This window comes from Haplochromis burtoni, unplaced genomic scaffold (assembly GCF_018398535.1).
Source record: "Haplochromis burtoni strain Fernald_Lab_line unplaced genomic scaffold, NCSU_Asbu1 Contig_1565, whole genome shotgun sequence".
Classification (NCBI taxonomy): domain Eukaryota; kingdom Metazoa; phylum Chordata; class Actinopteri; order Cichliformes; family Cichlidae; genus Haplochromis; species Haplochromis burtoni.
The window spans coordinates 19,006-38,292 of NW_024583926.1; the positions used below are offsets into that span (position 1 = coordinate 19,006).

At 44.3% G+C, this 19,287-nt stretch overlaps 1 protein-coding gene across 3 annotated transcripts; it reads left to right on the top strand.

The window, feature by feature from the left end:
• Positions 1–171: 171 nt before the first annotated feature.
• sycp2l (synaptonemal complex protein 2-like) lies at positions 172–18,813 on the top strand (the record flags this gene model as incomplete). 3 transcript variants are annotated; one of them, XM_014331185.2, is given in 22 exon segments in its annotated part: positions 172–433; positions 866–985; positions 1,963–2,076; positions 2,158–2,262; positions 4,530–4,554; positions 4,831–4,910; positions 5,185–5,273; positions 5,375–5,409; positions 5,756–5,898; positions 8,607–8,659; positions 8,745–8,790; positions 8,887–8,979; positions 10,004–10,076; positions 10,196–10,323; positions 15,509–15,629; positions 15,745–15,794; positions 15,862–15,928; positions 17,781–17,914; positions 18,005–18,038; positions 18,316–18,408; positions 18,472–18,644; positions 18,719–18,813. In XM_014331185.2, coding segments are annotated over 22 exon segments (1,874 nt in total), but the record flags the coding sequence as incomplete, so codon positions are not given.
• Positions 18,814–19,287: the final 474 nt, after the last annotated feature.

Consider the following 19,287-nt stretch of genomic DNA (forward strand, 5'->3'; position numbering starts at 1 on the left):
GCCACATTAATAACAACAGCTGTTTATTATTCTTATTAATTCTTTTTCTTCTAAATAAATAAGCTGATTTTGAAAAAATCTGTCCGTGTGTGTTGTGTAAACACGTCAGTGTTTCTCCCAAAACAAACAAATTCATTAGTCATCTATTAGAGGACACACCTGACGACCTGCTCACCTGCGCGCCCGCCTCCGTGTGTGTGTGTGAGAGAGACTTTTGGTGTTTCTCATTAAAACATTTTTTTTAAATTAAAGTTGATTTTTAAGATTTTCATTAATTTTATTTACAATTTTTTGTGAGAATCTCAAAGTACACGAAAAAGAAGCCGATATTCCTTCGCGTGTCGGAACTACTTTCTCTGTGATGAGTTAATGACCTCCAGCTGTGCGCGCCCCCGTCACATCAGAAGCTGAGGGAGGACGAGGAGACGCGATGGTAAACTCACAGTTTGATATGATCACTGATCATTAAGTCAAGTATCGATTGGAAGTATATTTATGAACTTTGGTTGTTTCCCTGCTCGATTTATGAAACTCCGAAAACTGCAGTGCGTCATAGATCAGGGTGATGACATCACATACTAGGAATCAATAACGCTTCTATATCGATTCAAAATCGTTTTTAACTTTAAAAACGTGTTTAACAGCAGCTTCTGCGGGTGTTTCTGTTATTTTGTCCACCCCTGTGCCACACAGTCCAGCCTGTACTGCCCCCTGCTGTCCGTCACAGGAAGTGATCCTTTTGCATTTAAACTGGGAGCAAACAAACGTCTGATTCTTAAATCAGAGTAAATGTCAGTGGAGTCTGGTGCAGGGAGCACACTTTATGTCTGATGGTTTTACACACCTGCATCTCCCTGTCGCTCAGTTCGAGGTTCAGGTGGAGGACTGTATGCTCCATGGAGACACGTCCCATCTGGCTTCTCTGCTCTACTATGAAGGACTGACCAGCAGCACCCTCACCCGGCTGGACCAGCTGGTTACCAAGGTAAGGGGGTAACTGTTTGTTCTCTATGCATGACTATCAGACAGGAGTTCTCCATGTTCACCACAAATGTTCACTTAAGCTTTAAAAGTTTATGCATTTAACAAAAACCTTCACCACCAAGGGGCAGTGTCTGCCCACACTGTGTTGGTTTGTTGACCTGTGCCATTAGAAACCACCTGATGCAGTGCCTGTCCTGAGGTCAGGGTGGTGCAACAGTTGGTGCTGTTACAGACGGAAGATTAAACGTCCTGTCTGGGCCAAGCTGACCACCACATTGCCATTCAGGTGCACCTGCCTCTCACCTGGTGACAGGTTAGATCAAAGTTAACATAAAGATGCTGTAGAGCTCAGGCATCATCTTATCCTCCTGTTACAGCTTTTAGAAAACAATGAAGTTTAAATGATGAACAGAAAGGTAAATGATGTCATTTACCTTTAACAAGTCACATGACCTCAGGATGTTTTCTGTGATTGGCTGAAAATCATTGGCCAGAATGAAGTCAGACTGAGCATGCTCCTCAGTCTGTCTGCTAAATGAAATGGGCTTTTGTGTTGATGCCTCTGAGAGTGCCTGGGTTTGGGACTAAAAATCTGCACGATAAGTTCATATTTCATACCAGCTGATGTGGAAAGTCCTCTGATTACGTTTAGTTTTGTCCATGTTAAAGCAAGCGCTCTGGAAGGTTCCAAGCAGCCATAAAGACCCGACATGTTCATAATCAAAGTTTCATGTCAAACAAAGTATTCCATGTGGAGGTGTTTGAGTCACGCTGTTGTACGTGAAACGTCTGGCCTGCCTGACGTTAAAAGGCCTCAGCGTGCCTCTGTGGTACGTTTTACTTGGTTTGTAGTAGGTTTGTGTTCTTTATGCTCCTGTTTGTGTAACGTCCGTTTCCACTGCAGGATCAATAAAGCATCAGAGTGATGTGAGCATGACTGAGTCTTACCACACACCTGTTTGCTTGCTTGGTTGTTAGGAGCTGCGTGATTCTGGTTTCAGCAGAGCTATGCTTGTCTTGAAGTCTTTGGGGATTCTGGCAGAGAACAAAGAAGACCTGCAGATGCTCATCGGTCATGGACTGACTGCTAAAGTAATCTGTCTAAATTTGTCAGAATAAATCGGGTCAGATGTCATGCGTCACATTACCTTCATGTTGTTGTTTGCCTTTTAGGCATTGATGTGGTTTGAAGCGGTCTGTGAACAGCTGACTTCTGACCTTCAGAGAATCTCCACCCCCCTGCTCAATCTCACTGAGGAGTTCTTTGACTTCTTCCTGGTGAGAACATTTCTCTACCCAGAGGGCTATAACTGTGGAGCCACATCCATGTGTTAGCTAGCTGTGTCGATAAGGCAATATTGTTTTACCTGTTGAATCGCCATGGTAACAGATGCTAAACATCTCACCTGGGACTTATTCTATAAAGTGAGTTTAACATACCCAGGGTTGTCTAAGGAGCTTGGAAAGAAAAGCGTCTGGACTTCTTTAAGTTGCTTGAAGATGTTTCACCCCAAAGTATCCCCCCCAAAGAGGTACGAAGGAGTAACCCAGTGGGATACTTCCACTGGGTTTAATTCTGGGACTCTCCACCATTTGACCTTAGAACTGAAGAAGCTTCTCGGATGAGAGGTGAAACGTCTTCAAGTAACTTAAAGAAGTCCAGACACTTTTCTTTCCAAGCTCCTTAGACTACGATGACGTGGATGTCTGAGAACCTTCACAGACATACCCAGGTTTTTTTATCTGAATCCACTTACCCTGATGTTAGCAGTCACCATAAACTGTTAAGCTGGTTATCAACTCGCTGTGTTCACACCCTGCATGCTGACATTAAAGGTGGTGTTGGTAGCATTCTATCAGTCTGAAAGGAACAGCTTATATGACTTGATGTAGCTCATTGTCTTGCACAGGAAAGTATTTCTATCCACTGGTGATTAAAAATCTATAAACAACATGAATAAAATGCTACAGTGTTGTAAAAGGTAGCAGAATGTTGCAGAAAGGTCTTGATGCATGCTCAATCATCCAGGTAAGGAAATCCCGAAAGGCTGATTCTGGACATAGTACAGTTCACAGAGAGTTGGGGAATGGCTGTGATTACAGCACTGTAAGATGGTGAAAGAAGAAACTGACCTCACAGATTTCAGATTGTGTCTAAGGTTGGGGAAACCTGCAGTCAGCTGACACTGAAGAAGTCACCTGACGATGAAACGTTTGTCCCACTAAAAATGTCCAGATGAACAGAATCAAACTCCTGGGATTACAGAAATGGGTTCTGGTGATTTGGTGGTAAAATGCAGTACTGCTGATTATTTCACAGGTTATACGTTAGAGCTGTAAAACCTTCAAATAGATCTGTGTAAATTTAAAGCGCTGTTCGATACCGCTGAATGAAGCCCAGCTCAGACGGACTGTCCATGTGTTCACGTGCCAAGTCTCTGGACAAGCAGAACGCACACAAAGAACACCTGTCCAACCAATCGCATTCATTCATCAGGCTGTGGAACAGGATGCTTTCATGTTTCCATGGGTCCAGTTTAAACTTTCATATGTGTAACTGTTACTTTAGAAATAAAAAGCACCACTGGACATGCTCAGACATACCTTTTTCCACTCTGTGCCCCAAATGAATACATCACACTTCATTTACTGTTTCGTACCGTTAAGTATGTGAGATCAAATCTAACGTCCTGTTGAACACATATAGTGATGGACCTGGAAATGATTCCCTAATGTGTCTGGGTGATTAGGATCTAGCTGTACTTCATTCTTCCATGTCACCTCCCGGTCCAAGTCAAATCATTTCTGCCATTGGTTTGGATCCAAAGTCCTGTACTGGGGTCACTGTAAAGATTCTGCTCTGGTCTTGGACTCTCTGGCAGCACCAGATGTGGTGGCCTTCAAGCTCTCTCTGCTATAGCTTTATTTTAGCATTACAGGTAACCGACACAGTGATGACCACTATGACAGAAGAGCTCCTTCACTTTGTTGTGATGAGAGATGTTCTCCTGGAGGTTGGCCAAAGCTGCATCCAGCTTATGTTTCTGAACAGTCTGGGATTCATGGTGAGCCTGGAGCTAAAACTCACAATAAATGGCCTGTATTTATATAGCGCTTTACTAGTCCCTAAGGACCCCAAAGTGCTTTACATATCCAGTCATCCACCAATAAGAGGCCAACACTGTAGACAGTTTCTGCGAGCTTTAAGTTTCCTCTCAGTACATGCAGCTCCTGCTAACTCTAACAAAGAGAGTTCATAACGTAAACAGAACTGGTCCTACCGCAGAACCCTGAAGCAGAAAAACCCCAAACATTTGTTTTGTACAACTTTGTGCTCGCTACAGGCTCTGGCTGCAGATGTCTGATTAATGCAGTTAATTTGATCGATTTTATAACTGGGTCAATGCTAAACACTTTGCTGATGGAGTGAAACCGTCATTAAAATCTTTTCCATATTAATTCAGTGTAACATAGGATGTAAGAGTTGCTGTTTGCTGGGAGATGAACCAGGCTCATTAAATACACTCTCTATCGTCTCGTTTCAGCTGCTTGGCCAAGCTTCTCTTCCAGGTTGGTTTCTGTCTTTGCTTTGATCTTCATGTGTTAGGCTTCATTTAGACTTCTGCTGGAGATGATGATGTCCTAGCTTCGTTAACTGGCAGCTCCTTTCATCCCTAAACCACAACCTTCCAGGTAGTTCAGTGACATGTAGGTACATTTCTTGGAAGGTTACAGTGTAGGGATCAAATGAGTTTCTGGTGGCAGTGTAAGTTATGATGTAGATTTCCCACCGAAGCATGAGTCTCACCTGTCCGTCCTGTCATCTACTACCTGTCCGTTTCTCAGTGAGTCAGCTGTCAGTAGTTCTTCTGCAGTTGGTTCATCTGACTCTGGAAACAGAAGTTCACTTCCCATTGAGACTGGAGGTAATGCACTGACACAGTGTGCTTTTCATTGTCTGTGCTGGGCTGTGATGTGTTTTTGTACACAGCTTTGCTCTGACTCTAAAGAACGGCTGGGTCACATAGTATTTGGACAATACAGAGGCAATCTAAGGAGCGTGGAAAGAGAAGCGGATGAACCAAAGGAGCAGTTAAGTTTCTCAAAGAAACTCAAAGAACTCCAGTGGCTTTTCTTTCCACGCTCCTTAGATCACCGTGATCTGGATGACTGACCTCAGTGTAATTTCTCTTGTTTCAGGCCATCAGGACTTTCAACAGCGTGCTGGAGTCTCTGAGCCGAGAACAGAGGCGACTGATCCAGAATGACCAGAATCAAAACCAAATGCTGTCTGTAGTGCACACTGAGATTTTTACATTGAAATGTTTCTAACCAGCACATGTATACCCATCTAAATTCAGTACTATCTGCTTGATTGCCTGTCTGACAGACCCCAGGTGGCTGCAGCAGTTCTGACAGTTGGAGGTGAGTTACAGCAAATCGCACCGAATATTCAACATGAGCGATTCTTGTTTTCTTTATTGGGATTGTTTTCTCTTCACCTGTCATAATGCTTTACGGATATTTAGAATCGCTGTGGTTAAACGATGTCCTGAGGAAGTCTCATGAGTGTGAACAGAAGAGTTTAGAGCCGAGTCTTGACTCTGCACTTGGAACACCTGAGCACACCGTCCCCTCAGTGCTGTTAGCAGTGAATATATAGAAGCGTCATGTTTGTCACCTCTATGTTAGACAGGAAGCCCGTAAACAGGAAAGGGCCTAGAATCAAAGTGTTATTACAGACAGCCACGTTTGTAGTTCTCTGTTTCAGACTATGAGCTGCAGGTCAGCCTGTCAGAAGCTCTGTGTCGCATGACTCCACGCAGAGACCGCATGCAGAAAGCCAGTCAGTGGTTCTCCATCCCTGACATCAGCATGGCTTTCTGTGACATCAGAGATGCTGATTTTGAGTCGGTGAGTTCTCAGCTGTCTCACTCTGTATGTCATTTCCAAGCTTTCTGTTTAAATTCCACAGTGTGATGAACACAACACACACAGTTCAGGTTGTTAAGCCTGTATTGAACCTTCTGAGTAATCAAAGTGAATCTTTTAATTTTCTCCAAGTCTACCTCGAGTCAGCCACAAGATTGGACTGGATTCATACCCTAAAAACAAATACATCCACAAAGCATTATTAGTATTTCATTAATGTGATCTTGAAGGGAAAAAAAATTTTTTTTTTCTGACAATTTGTATATTAAAAAAAACAAACAAACAACAATCTTCTCTAATATAACTTGAAGCTTTTAGGCTAAACATGCAGCATTAATGTAACAGCTTATTAGCCAGCTATCATTCTGGCATCACTGTTTTCCGTGTTTCACATAAACATTATTTGTGCAAGAGTCATTTGATAAAACACCTTAAGGCAACTGTTGTTATTTGGTCCTATACAAATAAAACTGAACTGACTAAAGTGAACCAAGGTCATTTTGGCCACAGTAGAAAATAATTTATTTTCTGTTTTGTTTTTTTGTTTGTTTGTTTTTTTTTGCCTGTCCCGTTTGGATCTTAGGCGTCAGAATTGATATCTGAAGGCCAAAAAAGATGCCAAGCGGATTTAGTTTACCAATTGGATCATCATGGCCTTGCCATATTGGTCCAATTGGTAAACCTTTTATTATAATTAAAAAACAAACAAAAAAGAGCAACATAATAAATACAGCACCATCACAATAAACTAGCTAACAGTAGATACTAAATATTACATGTTATTGTGCAGTACGCAAGCTCAACAGTGCACAATGTGCTTTGAGGCAGCAGCCAAGAAATGTGTAGTTTGTGTCTGTGAACACCCGTGTGCACACCTGTGTGGATCAGCACACTTGTATTCAAAAGGTTTCTCCATGTAATGGTCTGCTAGGGAGTGTGGGGAGCCATAGCCCCGTCCCCCAGGGCATATAGCAGGTATGGAGGAGATCCAGGTCCCAGAGTACAAGAACCCAAGGAGAACCACCAGGGGGGCAACCGTGCCACCCTCCTCGGAAGAGCTGAGGAGAGCCCCAAACGAGAGGTCACCCAGCAGCCACGGAGCAAAGGCCAGAGGGGGTTGCTGTGACGTGCCCGCGTGCTTTGCTGGCAGCCAGCTGTGCCAGAGAGGACCGAGCCCCATGCCCACAGGCCTGAGGGCACCCTATCCCCCGGAAGAGGCCCACCTGGGCCACAGGCGCCAGGGCCCGCCAATCGGCCATGAATCGGTACATACATGAGCTCTCGGCCCCAGACACCAAGAACCACAAACACACCAACGTCTGAGGGCATCAGCCACTGGCAGGGAGTGTGGTGAGGTGAGATGGGCCTCCATTCCTCGGAGAGCCTAAGATGTTCCCAGAGAGGTGGAGTCTAGAAAATAATTTCAATAAAAACCCAACCAGACAGCCAATTGCTCTAATCTAACCAGCATGTCCTGGGTCTAGCCTGGACCTCCATTCCTGCAATACCTCACCGAGGAGATGTCACTTTTGATGTGGAGCAGCAGCAGTTCTACCCCTCCTAAATGACCAAAGTCCTCACCCCGTCTCAAGGAAGAGCCAGAGGAAGCTATTTTCTGTGTCTTTTAGTCCATGCCACGGCTTGTGACCACAGGTGAGGGTGGGGCTCATTTCCAAGGGAGACGAGTCTACGTACAGAGACGAGGTGGAGCAGCTGACGTCATGGTGTAAGGCCAATAACCTCCTCCTCAACACTTCAAAAACCAAAGAACTCATAATAGATTTCAGAAGGAAAAAGGCAGAGATCCAACCACTATTCATAAATGGGGACTGTGTAGAAAGGGTGGCAAGCTTCTGCTTCCTGGGAGTCAATATAGAGGAGAACCTTTCCTGGAGTGTGAACACCTCCGAGCTGCTGAAAAAGGCCCAACAGAGACTGTACTTCCTGAGAATTCTCAGGAGGAATAACATCACACAGAGACTGCTGGTGTCCTTCTACAGAGCCACCATTGAGAGTGTTCTAACTTACTGCATATGTATTTGGTACACTAGCTGCACAGGGGCTCAGAGGAAAGCACTCCAAGGGATCATTAACACCGCCCAAAAGATCACTGGCTGCCCTCTCCCCACACTGGAAGTTCTACACAATGCCCACTGTTTTAAAAAGGCCCAAAACATCATAAAAGACACCTCACATCCTGGCCACTCCCTGTTCGAACTGTTGCCCTCAGGCAGACGGTACAGGGCAATCAGAGCAAGGACTAATAGACTCAAACACAGCTGTTATCCAACTGCAATAACACATCTGAATACTACAAAAAAATGTCCATCACGCCACTCTTGTGTTAATCTATGCACGGCCTGAAGCATGTGTGTGGGAATGTATGTGAATGTTTTACTGTTACATCTTATTAGTATTTTAAGTATTCTATCTATTTTATTTATTGAATTTTATTGTTTTATTTATATTTTGATATTGCTGGGGATGATGCAATGATCGGGGACCATTCTTCATTTCGTTGTTCTCGTGACAATGACAAAGTTTCTGATTCTGATAAACCAACAGGGTCTCATCACGTTGTGGATCGATGACGCCAACAGAACCGCATATCTGGGAAACTGGCTTAACTGTCTTTATACAGGTTTTTAATTTTTTTATGAAGTAAGTCAGCCATCTGTCTCACTGTGCAGGACTGCAGACGATTCTTGAATTTTGTCAACTGCTACCATGGAAACCAGGGGAGGTGATGAACCATATTTAAAAATTTATTAATATAAAGTAAATCGGAGAACTCTGATCACAGTAGTTACCTGTGTTCTGTCTCTCAGGGTCTACACTATTCCCTGCCTCCGTGCCTTTCTCAGTTCCACTCAGGTACATTTTTCACCCTTTGAAAAATTAAAAAATTTAAAAAAGGACGTAATTTTTTTTTGGCATTTGTATTCAGACTCTGTATGTTTTCTTGTGCAGCTCTTTCGTCCAAAAGATGAGAAACTAGATGAGTTCTGGATAGACTTTAACACGGGCTCAGGATGTGTCAGCTTCTTCATTGATGAGCCTCAGGTAGTACTCCATACTATGAAGTTTTACTGTAGAACTGACAGACTTTAGGTTGTTTTGGGGGGCTTGCTTGATAAGCTGTATTCAATTCTTCAGCAGCTTCACTGGTTGCCAATAGAAGCCAGGATAAACTCTAAAATCTTACTTCTCACTTGGAAGTGTATCCATAAATCTGCTCCTTATCTCTGTGATCTACTTCATTCCAACACTGTTTCCCGCCTCTCAGATCCTCGTCTGCCATTCAAGTTGTTCCTTCTCCTCGTCTTACCACTATGGGGAGCCTTCAGTTGCTCTGCTCCTCGGTTCTGGATCTCTGTTCCTCCAGCCATAAGAAATGTAGACTCTCTTCCTATATTTAAGTCACAGTTCAAAACCCATCTGTTCACACTGGCTTATTCACTTTTTTGCTGATTTTTATCTGTTGTCAAGTTCTGTTTTGCAATTTTAACTTATTTTATGGGCAGCACACTGGTTAGCACTGTTGCTGCACACCAAGAAGGTCCTGAGTTCAATTTCACCATCAGGCCAGGGTCTTTCTGTGTGTAGTTTGCATGTTCTCCCAGGTACTCCGGCTTCCTTCCACCATCCAAAGACATGCAGTTTGTGGGGATAGGTTAATTGATTAAACTAAATTGTCCATAGGTATGAATGTGGGAGTGAATGTGAGTGTGAATGGATGTCTGTGTGTGTTAGCCCTGCGACAGACTGGCGACCTGTACAGGGTGTACCCCGCCTATTGCCCTATGACAGCTGGGATAGGCTCCAGCGTCCCCCACAACTCTGAAAAAGAGAAGTGGATGGATGGATAACTTGTTTTATAATTATTGCCCCTTTCATTTTTTGCTTTGTAAGGTGACCTTGGGTTTCTGAAAGGCACCCTCAAATAAAATGTTGTGTCAAATAATGCAATAAGGTTTTGTTTAAAAGCACCAAAGGGAACAACTGCCTTGAAGTTTTAGTTGGACACTGAGTTTGGCTGCATATTCACATTTTTCTCCTGCTGTGTTCTGGTTATGTTTTTGTTCAGGGTTTCCTTTGGGGATCCATTCATGTGCCGAAGGAGGAGGTGGATCATTACAGTCTGCAGGTCAAACAGAATGGTCAGAACTTTAACCCTAAAATCCAGCATGTTGAAGCATTCAGGTATGTTAGATCATGTATAAGTAGGACCAGAGCATGAATTGGACAATTCTGTTTTTCCCATGATGCCCTGGGGAAGAGACGGTCCTCAGTTTCTGGCTGAACAATCCCATCATGCACGACAATGTCAGAGGCCAGACAGTGGAGCTGACCTTCAACTCCAAACACCACAAAGAACTGGAAGAGGCAGCTGGGAGAGTGTTCATGGTAATGGTTTGTCTCACCACCTGTCCTGTCAGCCTGCCGCTCTGTCTCGCCAACTCGCAAAGACAGTGATGACTGTTCTGTTATTGGACTTCTAATCAGTTTTTCCTGTAAAAAAACAAACAAAACAAAAACCCCTACCATGTTTGAACAAAAAGGTTTTGATGACTGCTGGTCAAGGATCAATATTTGTAATTGTATCATCAGATCTGCAGTCTGCGTGTCTTAGACAGGTGACACAGGTAGTTTAAATCTGTCAGTGCTTCTCTTCTGATAACCGGTCTCTCTTCAGACTTGAATTTGTACCTGAGCCATGGTTTTATTTTTTGTTTGATTTCTCGGTGTTATGAGAAGCTGCATCAATGGTTATAAAAGTCTAACAGCTGCTGGGAGGAAGGACCTGCCATAACGCTTCTTTGTGTACTGTGGATGCGTCAGTCTGTCACTGAAGGGGCTCTCCAGTTCTGCAACAGCTTCATGCACGGGTTGGTAGGCATTGGAGTTCTTCTGTCTCCTACTACCTGCACTGGGGGCATCCTTGGACAGAGCTGGCCTCGTATGGAGCTTATCCAACTGCTTCCTCTCAGCTGTAGAGAAGCTGCTGTTCCAACAGACAACACCATAGATGATGGCCAAGGCCACAACAGAGGTCTTGGAGTGCAGGGTATGCTCCTGAAAAGATCTTGTTGTCCTCAGCAGGTGGAGTCTGCTCTGACCCATACTGTAAATAACGTCAGTGTTGGGACTCCAGTCCAGTTTATTGTTCAGGTGAACACCCAGGTACAGGTCCAATCCCTGAATGTTCACTGGTGTCAGTGTGGGGGGGTCTGTTGTCGTCCTCACATGTTCAGGAGAGGGAGCAGTTTAGATGGCTTGGGGAGCTGGTGCTGTGGCTTGTCTCCAATTCAGGCTAGTTTGTCTTGTTCTTCTGTCTTCACTGTCGGTTGAGTGATGTGCTGGTGCTTTGAGAGGTTGAGCTGGAGTACTCGCTGTGGTGGGGAGGAAGGGTGCTGGCCTCCAGTTTGGTGCTGCACTCAACACTGGTCCGTTCTTTCTTGCCCTGTGGCAGGGTGTGAGAACTGGCGGTGCTTACTGAACCTCTCTCTTTCCAGGGAGTCCCCAACATCTTTGTGGGGGCGAGTACACATCTTTGTGGGGGCGAGAACACTGCAGAGCACGGGGCCACCTGCCCATCCACGCTTCAGAAGGTGTGGGTGGACAGGCCTGGATCTAGGGCTCGCTGCATCTACATCCCTTTGTTATTAAGGGTAGAGGATTGGACTGGTTGCTGGGTCTCAGAAGGGTTTCTTGATTGCAGCCTCACAATGATTTTTTTTAAATCACTGAGAAAACACACACACACACACACACACACACACACACACACACACACACACACACACACACACACACACACAGTATATTTGTTTGTGTGCCCCCTCTGTTTTGTCTTTAGGTGCTGTGTATCATATGAGTGAGCTTTGTTAGAGAACTGTTTACTTCACCCTTTTCTTTTATTTCTATTTCTCTGCATTCCTTTTGTTTTACCAATCTAACCAGCATCCAGCATAACAACCACTAGAGAAGATGAAGAATAAAACAAAACAAAAACAAAACCCCCCCCAAAGAACTTGAGAAATTAAAGAAAATGATCCCCACACTGCTTCCAGGCTCCAGTGGGTCAGAGCTTGGTGCAGGAGGTAGATGTTGGCATCATCTAGCCCAGTGCTAGGGTCGTAGGCCAACTGCAGCAGATCCAATTAAGACGTCAGAGGGCGAAGATGTTTGAGTACCAACCTCTCAAGGGTCTTCATCAGCTGTTGAGGTCCATCCAGGATGTGTGGTCTTCAGTACTAGTACCACTCCACAGCTGTGGAGCTTCCCCTGCTCGTGCTGAACATGTATGCCAGGATGCCACACAATTGGTCTGCACAGCTCCTCAGGAGCCTGGAGCTGATGCCATCCAGACCTGCAGCCTTTCTCACCTTGACCTTGAGCCATTCCTCGCCTGAAGTATTGACAGGGACAGGATGGTGGTGGAGGAGGGGAGCTGTGAGATGGAGTCTTGTGTAGCAGAAGAGTGGGTGAGGGCTGAGAGGTGTGAAGTCATGGGAACAAAAGCTGACATTTGTCGAAGACGCGGGGGTTTGCAAAAGAGATGATTGGGCTGGGGGAGTGGAGTGTCTGTTCAAACCTGTTTGGACATCAGGGTTGGGACAGGTAAAGATCCCTGGGTACTTCACCTTAACAATAAACTGGACACACAACGCTCACGCACTGTACATGCTGTTTTAAAGTGGGCTCCATGTGCTGGACAGGCATGTGCAGGATATTAGTGAAGAGTGTTTATTACACTGTGATGGCTTCAGCTATCTTTTATGCAGTTGTCTGCTGGGGAGGCAAGGGAGAGATGGAGAGCAACAGATTAATAGGTGAAGAAGGCAAGCTCTATCCTGGACAGTCCTCCAGACCCCATAGAGATGCTGGGCCTTGTTCATTATGGACAACACCGGTCACCCCCTGCATGAGACTGTGGAGGCCCTGAACAGCTCCTTCAGCAGTGGGCTGTTAGTCACTGTGTAGGAGCAGGGTCGTAGGCCCTTCATCCCCACAGCAGACTGCAGTACACAGCTGTAGATTAGATTAGATTAGATAGAACTTTATTAATCCCTCGGGTGGGTTCCTCTGGGAAATTCGATTTCCAAAAAGCACAGCACCGACGAAGTTACAGAGTTACAGAATATTATATATATACACACACACACACACACACACACACACACACACACACACATATATATAATATATATAATATATATATATAAATATAAATATATATATATAATATATACACATATATATATAATACGAGACAATATAAATAAAATATACGAAGGGGATAAATAGAATAAATAGGAATAAAAATAAAAATACAAGTGAATTGCACATTTCAAGTATTGAGTCTATTGCACTGTTGACTATTTACAAAAGTATTGCACAAAAGGTATTGCACAGTGAGGTGAAGAGGCACTACAGCTTAGTTGTTCCCCCCTCCTTTGTCCTCCTGTTTCCCCTCCCTCTCCCCTCCAGAGAGGAGTTAAACAGTCTGATGGCGTGTGGGACAAAGGAGTTTTTAAGTCTGTTAGTTCTTGTCTTGGGGAGAAGCAACCTGTCACTGAACAGACTCTTCTGGTTGTTAATGGCCGTGTGCAGAGGATGCCGCATTGTCCATAATGTCCATCAGTTTCTTTAATGTCCTTTTCTCTGCCACTGTCACCAGAGTGTCCAGCTTCATGCCGACCACAGAGCTAGCCCTCCTGATCAGTTTCTCCAGCCTGGATGAGTCCTTCTTTGCTGTGCTGCTCCCCCAGCACACCACAGCATAGAAAAGTACTCCAGCAACCACCGACTGGTAAAACATCCTCAGGAGCTTCCTGCAGATGTTAAAAGACCTCAGCCTCCTGAGGAAGTACAGTCGGCTTTGGGCTTTTTTATACAGGTGCTCTGTGTTGCATGACCAGTCCAGTTTATTGTCCACCCACAGCCCGAGGTACTTGTACTTGTTGACCACCTCCACCTCCTCCCCCTCTATCTGAACCGGCAGTGGACCTTCTCTGGACCTCCCGAAGTCCACAACCAGTTCCTTAGTCTTTGAGGTGTTGAGTTGCAGGTGGTTTGTGTGACTCCATGCGACAAAGTTCCTCACCAGACTTCTGTACTCCTCTTCCTGATCATCCCAGATACACCCCATGATGGCTGTGTCGTCTGCAAACTTCTGAATGTGGCATAATTCAGAGTTGTAGCAGAAGTCAGAGGTGTACAGGGTGAAGAGAAGAGGGGACAGCACAGTTCCCTGTGGTGCTCCTGTGCTGCTGACCACAGTGTCAGACGTGATGTCCTTCAGCCTGACGTACTGTGGTCTGTCGGTGAGGTAGTCGGAGATCCAAGCCACCAGGCAGGGGTCCACCTCCATCCTGTTCAGTTTTTCCTGAAGCATACAGGGCCGGATGGTATTAAAGGCACTGGAAAAGTCAAGAAACAGGATCCTGACCGTGCCTTTTCCCCCATCCAGGTGTGAGTGGGCTCTGTGTAGGAGGTACAGGATGGCATCCTCCACTCCGACACCCGCCTTGTATGCAAACTGTAGTGGGTCCTGGGCATGTTGTACCTGTGGTCGGAGGAGGTTGAGGAAGAGCCGCTCTAGAGTCTTCATAAGATGTGACGTCAGTGCCACCGGTCGGAAGTCATTCAGCTCATTGGGCCGGTTCTTTTTGGGGACCGGGACGATGCAGGATGTCTTCCATAGGGCGGGCACTCTCCCCAGTCGCAGACTGAGGTTGAAGACTCGTTGTAGCGGCTCCCCAAGTTCAGCAGCACACGCCTTTAGCATCCTAGGACACACCTTGTCTGGGCCTGCTGCCTTTCTGGGGCGAAGCTTCCTCAGTTGTCTCCTGACCTGATCCACTGTGACACTGGGAGATGTTTGGGGGAGGGGAGGGGGGGAGATGTCTTGCTGAACTTCAAAGCCAACACCACTACTCAAAGCCAACACCACTACAATACACTGTAATAGCTGTCTGCAAAAATATTCAGACTTTATTTACTGTAAATAGCATCCATTTGTAAGTATTATAGTGTTTAGCTTTATTGCACACTGTTTGTTCTATTAAGTTTTTCTAGTAATCACAAATTTATTTTTGGGGGTGACCATGGCTCAGGGGGTTGGGAATCGCATCTGTAACCGGAAGGTGCCGGTTCGATCCCTGGGCTCTCTGTCCTGGTCGTTGTGTCCTTGGGCAAGACACTTTACCCTACTGCCTACTGGTGTTGGCCAGAGGGGCCGATGGCGCGATATGGCAGCCTCGCTTCTGTCAGTCTGCCCCAGGGCAGCTGTGGCTACAACTGTAGCTTGCCTCCACCAGTGTATGAATGTGAGAGTGAATGAATAGTGGTATTGTAAAGCGCTTTGGATTTATATAGCGCTTTTCAAGGCACCCAATCTATTATTATTAGTATTATTAGTATTATTAGTATTATTAGTATTATTAGTATTATTAGTATTATTAGTATTATTAGTATTATTAGTATTATTTTGTCTTCCGGTCTCTTGATGTAACAAGTAAATTTCCTGTGTGGGATTAATATTAGTCTGTGTCTATTTCATGTTGATGATGTCCCACTCTGACAGAAAGTGCAGAATACCCCACATGTCAAAGATCCAGGCGGTACAGCCCAGGCCTCGACTACAAACAAACATGACAGACGAACGTATGGCCATAAGAAGGCGCCAAGTAAGAGCCAGCTTAAGAGTGAGTCACATCTTCATTGAACTTGTACATAATCGTTATCACCGCACCATCATCAGAGGGAGATGGCTTTCATTGTGTTATCGTTACAAATTAACTAACCTTTCTCCTTCCATAGTTTTACCTCTGTCATCTCCGAGCAGTGAAGACGACTCCACTGTATCCAAGGTAACAACAATCGCCAACAAATAAACAGTTTGTTTCTGATGTCTAACCTTCAGGGTTCTGCTTTTAGCCTGCAGCCAGAAGTGCAGCGGAGGTCCTGTTTGATCAAATCAGACACACGACGTCTGGATGTCACAGTAAGTTAGCTTCTTCTTTAAGCCCCGGGTTATTTCAAAGTTTAGAGTTACTGTAAAGATCTAAACAAATGAACGTCTCAGTGGTTTATCACTGTGAATCACGGCTATTCAACTCAATCGTTGGGAAAGATTTTGAAACCGAGGAACTGATCTTTTGTTGCAGTCAGTAAGCAGCAGATCATGATCCATTTCAAACCCACACAAGTGAAAAACAAGTAATGTTTATTCTTTTTTTTTTTTCCCCTGTGAATCTGGTGACCGCTCACAAAAAAGGGCCATTAGAAAAGGGGAGCTCTAACTAAACTCTTTGCACATTTGAAATAAAAAAACAAAACATTTTTGAAAATTTCCTTTCAAAATAAATATTTTGCTGAAACGGATACATTTTAAAGGACAATGGTCACATCTGCAGTTTCTGCTTTTTTTTGCCTGCTGTGATCTCCTCTTTGACATCACAGAAATGCTCCAGTGCCCTGGCTTTGGACAGCCACCTGGCATCGTTGTGCAACAGCAGGTTATGGTGCTCAGCAGACTTTTCTGCGAGCAGCATGCGGAATAAGCAGTGCTGGAGGCTTGATGTTGAGCGAATAAAATAAACTGCAGCCATGACGCTGTCCATTGTGGTTTTGAGCTCCGCACTTAGTTTTGTGTACAACACAGTCTGATGAACAATGCAGTGCAAGGTTCAACAGCCAACCACCGTGCTGCCAAAGCACTCACTTCTCCTGCCATGGATGGAGCCTCCTCCGTCACAAGTATACAGACAAGTTTCAAATCCAGACCACTTTCCTCAAAAAAAGCTGAAATCTTCTCAAACATTGTTTCGCCAGCTGTGTGTCCCTTTAGTGGTAGTAAGCCGAGCAATTTGCCATCAAAAAAACGGACATATATGCACAACTGTGCATTATCAGTTCTGTCTGTGAACCCATCTCCTGCTATAGGCATCAGTTTTCTTCAGGTCATCTAACAGCACTTCGAACTCGTCTGATGCCAGAACTTCAACTCTATGAATATTTGAACTGTGTGACAGGTTTTTAATAGCAGATGTCACACTCACTTTAATTTTTTCATCATTTATCACCACATCCACCACGGCCAGCATGCAGTATTTCACTGTTTCAGAATCTGTGAAAGGCCTTTTCTTTTTCACCAAGATCCAGCAAACATGAAGGGAAGCTGCTGCATGTCTCTTGGGCTGTGCAGGACCCTCATCATCGTAGTGCAACTCCGGTTGTAAGATGCAGTTAAACTCGCAATTAAACTGTGCTTTTGCAGCCCTCTCCTTCGATCGCTCTGGAAAGTTTGTATAGGAAGTCTGGTGTTTATCATTGTGTTGCCTTCACACACTCACGGCAAATTAAACACATAGGTTTGGTATTTGGATTTGGTGGTAAAATGATTAAGTACTTGTCAGTCCAGGCAGGGTTAAACCGAAAGGTTTTCATTGTCAATTTTACGCGTTTGGCCTGAGAAAGACATGCTGTTGTCGCATCCTATATTACGATGATTATTTAATATGTTTACGTCACAGTGCATTGTGGGTTAAATATTGCTAGGCTACTAGGAGTGTTTCATTCAGTCTACACTATGCTGTAGGAATTTGAATTTTTAATTTTTTTTTTAATTAATTTTTTTTGCGTTTCTTCCACGACCACAGACAGGGCCACTCACAGGTTGCTTCTGGGCTGCATGTGGCCCGTGGGCTGCCATTTGAATAGGCTTAACTGTGGATAATATTGTGCTTTGCTAAAGGCCAGTCCCATCTATAGGAAAATAAATGAACCTCTCTGAACAGGAAGAACTGTAATGATCTCCTGTCCTCTACAGGTCTGTTTTTTGTTTTCTATTTCAGGTTTTCATACTGTCAGCGACGTCACTGTTGAAACTCACCTGCCAGATGCAATAGAACCGGTGTCGGATGACCCTAAAGGGGTGGAGCTACAGGTCTCCCAGGACTTTGAAGAAAGCAGCTTCCCTTTGGAGCAGGTTCATGTCCTTTGATAGTTCTTTTCAGATCCATTGCTGCTCCTTGGTTTTTTTGTTTTGTTTTTATCAGTTTCCTGTTTCTTCCTGCAGGAAGTGTTCAGGAAAAGAAAAGCTCCAGACTCAGGTGTGCTCTTCTCAGCCTCCACATTTGTCACTTCCAAACTGACTTTCATGACATCTGAAACACCTTTTTAATCATTTGTTTTTGCAGACCTGTGAGAAATGTAACAGAAAAACACTGACAGCAAAAAGAATGACAAAACCCACATGACTCATTTTAGCTGATAATTTCTTTTTTTTTCTTTTTTTTTTTTTTTACTCACAACCTGAAGACTCTTTTTATATAAAGGGTTTTATACATTTATCTATTTCGGTTACCTGTTACCTGTTCCTGTATTTAGGTTACCTGTCCGATCAAACTGAGGGTGAGTTGGTCCACAAAAGAAGGGCAGCGTTTCAACAAGAGGGAGAAGGATCTAAACCACTGTCGACAGGTAAATTCTTATACTTTTCACACAGTTTGCCTGAAGTTAAAATGATTGATAATTTTGCTCCAGCTCACCTGGTTATAGACCGCTCACCTGAAGAGCCGGGGCTGTTAACAGAGGAGGCGGGACCACCTGTGGACAGTGAGACTTGTGAGCTGAGAGCAGTGACAGAGTCAGACCTGATGTATGGTATCACAGCTTCCATCAAAACCTTCATAGCACAGCTGGAGGAACACTTCACTGTCAGTAACCACATCTTATTGATTATTGGTTTTATTATTGGCTGTGATTAGATAATCAGTAACTCAAATTTCAGGGCCACTGGCAGAAAGTTGAAACTGAAATTCTTCTTTCGCTAAAGGAGCAACAACAACATGTGTCCGCCCTGCTCATGGCTCTACATCAACACAGGTACAGCATACACCATCCCTTTCCCCAGAATCCACTTCTCCATACCCAGGATCTCTTTTGACTTCTTATTTTTACATCATCACTCACAAGAAGTTAGTTTTCTACTTGATTAGACAACTCAGGGGTTCATCTATCGAGCTATGAGCATGTTCAGAAACATGCACAGCTGTACTGCTAGCAGAGCAACTGATTTTACAACTAAAACTATAATGTTATAAAAATCTGAACAAGCTTAGGCAGGCTGTCACCGGGTGTTCACTCGCTCTATGGTAGAATATCACTTTCTGTTCCTGTTACAACACACAATGGTGTTTTTCTGTAGCCAATTTAATTGTTTAGGAAGTCCTGAGGATCCCTGGAGAGAAACTGAACTTCCTCAGTTGTCGGAGATGATACATGTGCTGCCTAGTTTGTTTGTTTTTTTTAGTCTGAACCTGAATGTGGGCAGACCATGTCAAGTCTGAGGAGATGTGG